The 11222-nt window shown below is 47.0% G+C and overlaps 1 protein-coding gene across 3 annotated transcripts in view; it reads right to left on the bottom strand.

Moving 5' to 3' along the window:
- LOC140196113 (sepiapterin reductase-like) overlaps positions 1 to 11222 on the bottom strand; it is a 63722-nt gene extending 52500 nt beyond the window's left edge. The window contains exons 1-2 of one of the 3 annotated variants that reach the window (XM_072254820.1): positions 10823 to 11221; positions 1782 to 2072 (exon numbers count right to left, since the gene is read on the bottom strand). In XM_072254820.1, the coding sequence (XP_072110921.1) occupies positions 1782 to 2072; positions 10823 to 11132 (601 nt within the window). In that variant the 5' untranslated portion in view covers positions 11133 to 11221. Of the gene's footprint in view, positions 1 to 1781; positions 2073 to 10822 lie in introns of all 3 variants that reach the window. The other 2 variants (XM_072254821.1, XM_072254819.1) reach the window with 2 other exon arrangements.

The following is an 11222-nucleotide window of genomic DNA, read 5'->3' on the forward strand; positions in this document are numbered from 1 at the left end:
GAAATTAATATACCGACTGAAAAATGGGAAAAAATTCTTCAGTTGGTGAATTCATCCTCTGTATGTGCTAAGCATAGGTTGATACAGTTTAAAGTAGTGCATAGGGCTCATATGTCCAAAGATAAACTATCTTGTTATTACTCTTATATTAATCCAATATGTGACAGATGTCATTCCGAGATAGCTTCTTTAACAAATCACATTAATGAAGATAGAGCTATGGATGTAGTGTATATGGATTTCAGTAAGGCATTTGATAAGGTTCCACATGCAAAGCTCATTCAGAAAGTAATGAAGCATGGGATTCAAGGAGACCTTGCTTTGTGGATCCAGAACTGGCTTGCCCACAGAAAGCAAAGGGTGGTTGTCGATGGTTCGTATTCTGCATGGAAGATGGTGACCAGTGGTGTTCCCCAGGGATCTGCTCTGGGACTTTCTTTGTGATTTTTATAAATGACCTGGATGATGAAGTAGAAGGGTGAGTTAGTAAGTTTGCTGATGACACAAAATTTGGGGGTGTTGTGGATAGTCTAGAGGGTTGTCAGAGGTTACAGTGGAACATAGATAGGATGCAGAACTAGAGTAGGTTTACATGACACAACATTGTGGGCTGCAGGGCCTGTAATGTGCTGTAGATTTCTATGGCTCTACACCCACCACTTCCTGTCGCAGCTCATTCCACACTCTCACCACCTTAGTTCTCCCTAAAAATTTCACCTTTCACCCTTGAGCCATGACTTCTTATCAAGGTCTCACCCAAACTCAGTGGAAATAGTCTATTTGCTTTTGAGAGAGAAAAGATTTAATGGAGACCAGAGGGGCAACTTTTTCCACACAGAGGGTAGGGAGTACATGGAATGAGCTGCCTGAGGAAGCGATTGAGGTTAGCACATTAACAACATTCAAAGAGTCCTTGGACACGTACAAGTATAGGAAGCATATATGAAACACGAGATTCTGCAGATGCTGGAAATCCAGAGCAACACACAAAATCGCTGGAGGAACTCAGCAGGTCAGGCAGCATCAATGGAAAGGAATAACAAGTGAACATTTTGGGCTGAGACCCTTCATCAGGACTGGAAATGAAGGGAAAATGCCAGAACAGAAGGTGAAAGGTGGAGCCAGGTGGGTGGGTGAGGGAGGAATGAAGTAAAAAGCTGGGAGGTGAAAAGGACTGGAGAAGAAGAAATCTGATAGGAGAGAGCAGAAGACCATGGGCAAAGGGGAAAGAGGAGGGCCAGGTGAAGAGAAGAGGTAAGAGGCCAGAGTGGGGAATTGAAGAGTGAAAGATGAGCAGAATAAATGATCAGAAACTGGAAAAAATGATGTTCATCCATCAGGTTGGAGGCTACCCAGATGGAATATGAGGTGTTGTTTCTCCAACCTGAGAGCAGAATCATCCTGGCAGCAGAATAGGCAGTAGAAGAATACATATGAAACGCTAGAGGAATTCAGCAGGTAGGCCGCATCTGTGGAAAGGAATAAACAATCGACATTTCAAGGTGATCTACTGACTATTTATACCCCTCTATAGATGCTGCCTGACTTACTGAGTTCCCTCAGCATTTCATGTGTGTTGACACAGGTACATTAACCAACGTAGAAGACATTTGGACAGGTACACAGTTAGGAAAGGTTTAGAGGGACATGGGCCAAATGAGGCAATTTGAGATGGGCATATTGGTCAGCACAGACAAGTTGGGCCAAAGGGCCTCTTTTCATGCTGTGTCACACTACGATTCTAGTTAAGTGTTCCCTGAGGTAAATCCTCGATGCACTACCTGGGGCATAATTAAGCACCCTCACGTCGGGCTCTTCGGCTGCAAGGACACTGAACACCATCTCCCGAGCCGCCTTCCCTGCGCAGTACAGCGACCACGATTTGAAGGGCTGGATGGCGCAGAGTGAGCTGATGTTAATCACTGTGCGGCGGAAGTTCTCCCGTCTGGGGAAGGCCTTGAGCAGTAAGGCGGTGAGGCATGTGGCTGAGGTGAAGTTGAAGTCCATGTAACTGGAGACCTCAGCAGGCTTGGTAAAATCCACAACAGACTTCGAGATGTCGCCCAGAGAGCCTGAAGAAAAAGCAAAGGAACACTACCATGAGCTCAAAGCTTCCACCTTCACTGAACTCAGCCCAAGAGGCAGAGCCGGGCTGAAAAGTGGCAGATGAAGTTCTCCCTGGAGAAGTATGAAGTGATTATCTTTGGAAGGTCAAATACAGTGTTAACGGCAGTGTGGAGGAACAGAGGGTTCTTGGGATCCATGTACGTGGATCTCTCAAAGTTCCCGGGAAAATTGATAGGGTGGTTAGGGTGGCATATGGTCTGTTAGCCTTCAATAGTCAGGGGATTGAGTTCAAGAGCTGAAAGGTAAAATCCTGGTTAGACCACATTTGGAATATTGTGTTCCGTTCTGGTCGCCTCATTATAGGAAGGATGTGGAACGTTTAAAGAGAGTGCTGAGGCCCAGGAGTGTAATGGAATACTCGCCACTCGCCTGGGTGAGTGCAGCTCCATCAACACTCAAGAAGCTTGACACCATCCAGTACAAGGCAGCCCACTTGATTGGTACCCCTTCTACAAGCATCCAAACCCTCCACCATTGACGAACAGTTGCAGCAGTGTGTGTACTATCCACAAGATGCACTGCAACAACACACCAAAGTTCCTAAGGCAGCACCTTCCAGACCCACGACCACTACCATCTAGAAGGACGAGGACAGCAGATACCCGGGAACACCATCACTTGGAAATCCCCCTCCAAGTCACTCACCATCCTGAATTGGAATCATATCACCATTCTCTCATTGTCACTGGGTCAACATCATGGAATTCCCTAACAGCACTGTGGGTGTACCCACACCTCAGGGACTGCAGCGGTTCAAGAAGGCAGCTCATCACCACCTTCTCAAAGGCAACTAGAGATGGGTAATAAATGCTGGCTGAGCTGGTGATGCCCACATCCCGTAAATGAATAAATAAAAAAAAAGCTAGGTTAAACAAGCTAAGGTTTTGCTCTTTGGAGTAAATGAGGATGAGAGATGACTTGATTGGGGTATACAAGATAGTAAGAGGCATAGATCAAGCAGACAGTCAGAGACGTTTTCCCCCCAGGGCAGAAACGGTTAATACGAGGGGGCATAATTTTAAGGCGATTTGAGGAAAGTATAGGGAGGATTTCAGAGGTAGGTTATTTTACAGAGCGGTGGGCGCATGGAAATTGCTTCCAGGGGTGATGATAGAGACAGAGACACTGGGGAATCTCTCAGATAGGCACAATGATAATAGTAAAATGGAGGGCTATGAGGGAGGGAAGAGTTAGATTAATTTTAGAGTAGGTTTAAAGGCTGAAGGGCCTGTACTGTGCTGTAATGTTCTCTGCTCTTTCTCGTTATCCTGTTTCATCCATCTCCAATCACCTAGACCAGTGAGTCAACACCTCCCTCCGCAACCTGGACTTCCTGACCAACGGACCACAATCAGTAATGACAGGCAGCAACTCGTCCGCTGTGATTAATCTCCAGCCTGGTGACTCACTTTCAGCCCATGGTGTTGCACTGACGCTTTTAACCTATTCCAAGATCAATTTAACCCTCCCCTCACACATAGCCCTCCATTTTTCTACCATCTGGGTGCCTATCTAAGAGTTTCTTCAATGACTTTAATCTATCTACTTCTACCACCATCCCTGGCAGCGTGCTCCTCACTCTCTGTGTACAAAACCAAACTCTGACATCGCCCTTGTACTTTCCCCCAATCATAGAAAGATAGAAACATAGAAAATAGGTGCAGGAGTAGGCCATTCGGCCCTTCAAGCCTGCACCGCCATTTATTATGATCATGGCTGATCATCCAACTCAGAACCCTGCACCAGCCTTCCCTCCATACCCCCTGATCCCCGTAGCCACAAGGGCCATATCTAACTCCCTCTTAAATATAGCCAATGAACTGGCCTCAACTGTTTCCTGTGGCAGAGAATTCCACAGATTCACCACTCTCTGTGTGAAGAAGTTTTTCCTAATCTCGGTCCTAAAAGGCTTCCCCTCTATCCTCAAACTGTGGCCCCTCGTTCTGGACTTCCCCAACATCGGGAACAATCTTCCTGCATCTAGCCTGTCCAATCCCTTTAGGATCTTATACGTTTCAATCAGATCCTCCCTCAATCTTCTAAATTCCAACGAGTACAAGCCTAGTTCATCCAGTCTTTCTTATATGAAAGTCCTGCCGTCCCAGGAATCAATCTGGTGAACCTTCTTTGTACTCCCTCTATGGCAAGGATGTCTTTCCTCAGATTAGGGGACCAAAACTGCACACAATACTCCAGGTGTGGTCTCACCAAGGCCTTGTACAACTGCAGTAGTACCTCCCTGCTCCTGTACTCGAATCCTCTCGCTATAAATGCCAGCATACCATTCGCCTTTTTCATCTTAAAATTATTCCCCCTTGTATTAGTCATTTCCTTCCTGGGGAGAAGTCTCTGGCTGTCCACTCGATCTATGCCTCTTATCACCTACTTCTACAGAGTTACCCCTCTTTATGAGTTTGCAGAGATTCGCCGTGACATCTAAAACTTCGATAAATGTGGAGTGGAGAGTATAGTGACTGGCTGCATCACACCAATGCCCTTGAACAAAAAATCCAATAAAACATAGTGGATAGAACCCAGTCCAGCACAGGTAAAGCCCTCCCCACCATTGAGCACACCTACATGAAATGCTATCACAGGAAAGCAGCATCCATCATCAGGGACCCCCACCACCCAGGACATGCTCTCTTCTCGCTGCTGCCATCAGAAAAAAAGATACAGGAGCCTCAGGACTCACACCACCAGGTTCAGGAACCCCCCTCAACCATTGGGCTCTTGAACCAGAGGGGATAACTTCACTCACCCCATCACTGAACTGTTCCCACAACCAGTGGACTCACTTTCAAGGACTATTCATCCCATGTTCTCGATATCTATTGCTTATTTATTATCATTATTATTTCTCCTTCTGTATTTGTACAGTTTGTTGCTTTCTGTGCTCCAGTTGAATGTCCTAGCTGGATGGTTTTTCACTGATTCTGTTATGGTTATTATTCTACAGATTTGTTGAGAATGCCCTCAGGAAATGAATCTCAGAGCTGTATATGGTGACAAAATTAAACAAAGGTATGCCCTTTGTCCTCCTCTTAAACCAAATTTTAGCTCAAACCCTTATCTTTTGGCATCGAGGTTATTTTCACTGTGGTCTAGACCGAGGACCATTATGACTGGTGTATTGAGTCATTTCACTGAGCCCATGCTGATCAGCAAACACACCTTTACAACAATCTGACCAGTAGCACCTCAGTCTGGAGGCAGAGTTACGATGGCGCTCAATGGCGACTCCTTCATCAACACCTGGGAAAATAGTTTAATTTCTACCTTTAATGTCTCTCTTTGTCCTTTTCAAGATGGATGGGGTCCTGTTGAAGACCCTGAGCTGGAGTTACACTCATACTTCAGTTCTTTGCAGTGGTGGGACCCGCTCCTGCGGGCTCACAACCAGCTGCTTTTCAATACCCCAAGGACACAGCCTAGAAGACAAGTGTGCCTTTGGGGTTGTGAGGTTTTGCAGCCCTGTGGACAGGCTGATTCTAAGCCAGGGCCTCCTATTGAAGCATCGCAGGAGAAAACAGAACATTGGGAACAGCAGATCAGCTGTCGGAAGCTGTGCACTTGGCGACTCGCAAACTCTTTCTTACTCCCATTGGTGGGGGAAAGATTGTTGCCTATTCTCCAGGTGGAGAACTCAGGGGCAGAAAAGCAGCGTGACAGGCATTTAACACCATAAATCAGTGTGTTGTTTTGTTATGTCTCCCCTCTTGCTGTGAAAACGGACATTTCTTTCTCCCTTTATTAGGGAGAGGGAAAGAGCCCGTGGCATGTCGAATTGTCAGGTGAACGATTGATTTTTGTTGTACTGTAGATCATGGTCTTTACTGGGGGCTTTGCTGTTGCTTGCTTGGCAGGTGGAGGGTGCTGATGCTTTTTTGCGGAAGTGGGCGGGGTGGAGGAGGGTTGATGCTTTTCTGCTTCCAGTGCGTGGGTGAGGGGAGTAGAGAGGGGCTTTGTGCTTTTAAACTGTCACTCATTCTTTGGGGCACTCTCCTGTTTTCATGGATGTCTGCGAAGAACAAGAATTTCAGGATGTATATTGCATACTTTTCTCTGATACTAAATGGGACTTCTGAACTCTTTGGTACAGCAATTCAAATCTGCAGGAAGGTAAGAACCTGCAGCAAATTCAGCCCATTACATAACAAGCACATCCTTCCCCACCACCTACAGGAGGTGCTGCCTCAGGAAGGCAACAGCCATCATCAATGACCCCCACCATCCAGACCATGCCACCTTCTCACAGCTACCATCAGGCAGGAGGTACAGAAGCCTGAAGATGCACACCACCAGGTTCAGGAACAGCTACTTCCCTTCAACTGTTTGGCTCTTGAACAACACGAATTGGTACCTCAGTGGAGCAACACTGACCACTTTGCACTAGAAAGGACTGTGGCGTTCTATGGCCTGCTGACTTCCTCCAGCAGGAGGCTCGTGGCTTGTTCCAGAGGGACAAGGGGAAAGGGGAAAAGTTTGAAAGGCTATGTGTGGCCAGGGCATTTGAGAGGCTATTAACCAGAGACATGAATACATAGGGAAGGATAAGGATCGTGTACAGACAGAAGGGAATTGGTTTAATTTGGCACGACGGGCAACCTGTAAACCAAGCTGCATCTGAGGTTGGGGTTGGAACTGTTGACATTTGGAGCATAGAAATGGCAGATGGAGTTCAATCCGGCCAATGTGAACAATGCAGATCTAATGTAGAGACAGTAGAGTATTAATGGCAAGACCCTTAACGTTGTTGATGAGCAGAGGGATCTTAAGAGTCCAAGATCACAGCTCCCCGAAAGGGGCTACACAGGTTGATAGTGTGGTTAAGAAGGCATATGGAATGCTTGCTTTTACTAGTCAAGGCATTGAGTTCAAATTCAGGAACTTTGCAACTTTATAAAACTCTCGTTAGGCTGCATCTGGAGTATTGCGCACAGTTCTGGTCGCTCCATTATAGGAAGGATGTCGAGGCTTTGGAGAGGGTGCAGAGAGGTTCACCAGGATGCTGCCTGGTTTAGAGGGCACGTGCTAGAACGAGAGATTGGACAAACTTGGGTTTTCTTCTCTAGAATGGGAGGCTGAGGGGAGATGTGATAGAAGTTTATCAGATTATGAGAGGCAGAGATAGACAATATCTTTTGCACAAGGCTGAACTGTCTAATACCAGAAGGCAAGCATTTAAGATGGGGGGGGTAATTTCAAAAGGAGTAGTGGGGTGATGGTAGAGACAGATACATTACAGACACTTAAGAATCATTTAGATTGACACATGAATGTGAGGAAAATGGAAGGATATGGACATTGTGTAGATAGAGGGGATCAGTTTAGTTGGCCATTTGATTACTAAATTGGTTCAGCACAACACTGTGGACCGAAGGGCCTGTACTACTTTAACACTGGGAGAACACACACAGTGCTGAAGGAACTTAGCAAGCCAAGCAGCATCTGAGGAGTTACTGTAGGAGGGGAGGAACTGTCGACATCTCAGGTCAAGACTGCCAGTCCTGCTGCAGTGCATCAACCCAAACCCCCACACACTTTTCCAAAACCCCCACCCCACCAGATATTGCTTAACTCATTGAGATCCTCCAGCAGATTGTCTTTTGCTTCAGATTCCAGAAACCCTTGCATTCCTAATATAATTTGGCATCTTTGTTTGGTGCAGGCAACAGTGGGTCAAGGGCCATGTAACCATACTGCCCCATTCCATTGACTCAATAGTTCAAAGTAAATTTATTATCAAAGTACATACATGTCACTACATATAATCGAGATTCACTTTACTGCAGATATTCACAGTAAATAGAAACACAATAGAATTGATAAAAGATAAATAATAATCATCTATAAATGAACAAATAAATAATATTGAGAACACAAATTGTACAGTCCTTGAAAGTGAGTCCATAGGTTTTGCAATCAGTTCAGTGACGGGGAAGTGAAGTTATCCCTCTGGTTCAAGAGCCTGATGGCTGAGGGGTAATAACTGTTCCTGAACCTGGTGGTGTGGGTTCTGAGGCTCCTGTACCTTCTTCCTGATGGCAGCAGTGAGGAGAGCCTGGTCTGAGTGCTGGGGGTCCCTGGCGATGGATGCAGCTTTCCTGCAACAAAGCTCCTAGTAGATGTGTTCAGTGGTGGGCAGGGCTTTACCTGTGATGGCCTGGGCCGTATCCACTACTTAGAGCAGAGGCCCCTACAGTCAAACAGTACAGAGAGACAAGAGATTCTGCAGATGCCGGAAATCTGGAGCAACACACACCTAATGCTGGAGATGTATCATAATGCTGCCTGACCTGCTAAGTGCCTCCAGTATTGTGTCTGTATTGAAACATCAGAGCAAACCAGGCCTTTCCCCTCCCCACCGAAGAGAGACCAGAACTATGGGGCATAGTTTTAAGATTTGCAGTGGATTTAGGATACTGATGAGGAGAAACTACTTTCCCCAGAGAGTAGTGAATTTGCGGAATTCTCTGCACAGGGAAGCAGTAAAGGCCACCTCATTAAATACCAAGACACATTTAGACAGATTTTTGCATAGCAGGGGAATTAAAGGTCATGGGGAAAAGGTGGAGGGGAGTCCACGGCCAGAGTACCCATGATCATATTGAATGGTGGAGCAGGTTCATTAGACACAGAACAGGACTAACCCTCTGGCCCACAATGTTGAGCTGCCCTTTTAACCTACTCTAAAATCAATCCTAACCCTCCTTCCCACATAACCCTCTAAGACTCTCTTAAATGTTCCTAATGTATCTGCTCTATCACCACCCCTGGCACCCTACCACTCTGTGTAATAAAAAACTTACCTCTGATATCCCCCCTACACTTTCCTCCAATCACCTTAAGATTGTGCCCCCACATATTAGCCATTTCCACCCTGAGAAAATGTCTCTGGCTGTCCACTCAATCTATGCCTCTTATCATCTTGTACATCTCTATCAAGTCACCTCTCATCCTCCTTCACTCCAAAGAGAAAATCCCCAGCTCACTCAACCTATCCTCATAAAACATGCTCTCTATTCCAGGCAGCTCCTAGTAAACCTCCTCTGCACCCTCCCTAAAGCTTTCACATCCCTCCTATAATGAGGCAACTAGAACTGAGCACAATAGGGTGTGGTCTAACCAGAGTTTTATAAAGCTGCAACATTACCACATGGCTCTTGAACTCAATACAGCTCTTATGAAAATTCAATATATCATCCCAACTCCTGTACTCAATACATTGATTTATGAAGGAAAGTGTGCCAAAAGATTTCTTTACAACCCTATCTACCTGTGACACACTTACAAGGATCTGTATTTCCAGCTCCCTCTGCCCTACCGTTCATTGTGTTAAGTCCTACCCTGGTTTGTCCTCCCAAAATGTTATTTTTCTCAGAACGTAGAACAGTACAGCACAGGAACAAGCCCTTTTGGCCCACAATGTTGTACTGAGCCAATTAAATTAGTAATCAAACGGCCAACTAATCTCTTCTGCCTGCCCGATGTCCATATTCTTCTATTTTCCTCTCATTCATGTGTCTATCTGAAGAAAGGTCTTGGCCCGAAACATTGCCTGTTTACGCCCACCCATAGATGCTGCCAGACCTGCTGTGTGTACTGGTCTAGATTTCCAGCATCTGCAGTACCTCCTGTCCATGTGCCTATCTGGACATCTCCTAAAGGTCCCTGCAACACACACAAAATGCTGGAGGACCTTATCAGGCCAGGCAGTACAGTCAGTATTTCAGGCCGAGACCCTTCATCGGGATTGGAGAGAAAAACATGAGGAGTCAGAGTAAGAAGATGGGTGGGGGGGGGGGAGAGGAAGAAACACAAGGTGATAGGTGAAACCGGGAGGGAGAAGGGGTGAAGAGCTGAGAAACTCTTTGGTGAAAGAGATGCAGGGCTGCAAAAGTGGGAATCTGATAGGAGCGGACAGAAGGCCATGGAAGAAAGAAAAGGGGGAGGAGCACCAGTGGGAGGTAACACACATAAGAGAATGCTGGTGAACGCAGCAAACCAGGTAGCATCTATAGGAAGAGGTACCCTTCAGGTCTCGGCCCGAAACATCGACTGTACCTCTTCCTATAGATGCTGCCTGTCCTGCTGTGTTTACCAGCATATTTTTTATGTGTGTTGCTTGAATTTCCAGCATCTGCAGATTTCTTCGTGTTTACCAGTGGGAGGTGATGGGCTGGTAAGGAGATAAACTGGGAGAGGGAAATGGGAATGGGGAATGGTGAAGGGGGAGGCATTACTGGAAGTTCGAGAAATATTTTGTTTGCGTCTTAAAAGTCCATGTTTCTACCTTCAACCGCCCCAGGGCAAAGCATTTCAGGCTCTGTGTAAAACCCCCTGTGTAAAAAAAAACTTGCCCCTCACATCTCCTTTGAAATTACCCTTCTCGCCTTAAATGTATGACCTAGGGATTTAGAATGCATGTGTAGTGCACAGTCTGGAGCAGAGGGCGGAGGTAATGCACCATTAAGCTGGATGCCAGCCGCCGTAAAACAAGACAGACAGAACTGTATGACGTCTGGTATCAGACGTGCAGGGTGGACATGGTTGTGGTGATACTCACCCAGCTACACTGATCTCATTTCACACCATTTCTGCAGCACAATGCAATTTCTCTCCCACTATTTTAGGAAGGAAAGAGTGTAGTAGTGTCGTATATCCCACCACCCGGCCCCCGCATCGTCCTCACCCGCGTTGTTGACGAGCAGCAGCCGGTCCGGAGCTCCATCCGCCTCCCGGGCCTCGCTCACCGCTCTCAGGACTCGCTGGAGCCCCGGCTCCTCGCTCAGGTCCGCCTCCACACGGCTCAGCCGCAGGCCGGCCCCCGCCGCCTCGCTCTCCAGCTCCCGCAGCGCGTCCCCGGACCTGGCCACCAGCACCAGGCGGGAGTCGGGCTGCAGGCTGCGGGACAGCGCTAGAGCCAGCGCCCGGCCCAGACCCCGGGACGCCCCGGTGACGATGCACAAGCACCGGCCCGGCAGCCGCGGAAATTCAGCCATACTCAGCTCCCCGGCGATCCCTCCTCCCCTTCTGCATCAGATTCTCTTGCATAATTATACAACTAACGAAACCATTTCTGTAGCCCTTGG

This window comes from Mobula birostris, chromosome 4, assembly GCF_030028105.1.
Source record: "Mobula birostris isolate sMobBir1 chromosome 4, sMobBir1.hap1, whole genome shotgun sequence".
NCBI classification, from domain to species: Eukaryota; Metazoa; Chordata; class Chondrichthyes; order Myliobatiformes; family Myliobatidae; genus Mobula; species Mobula birostris.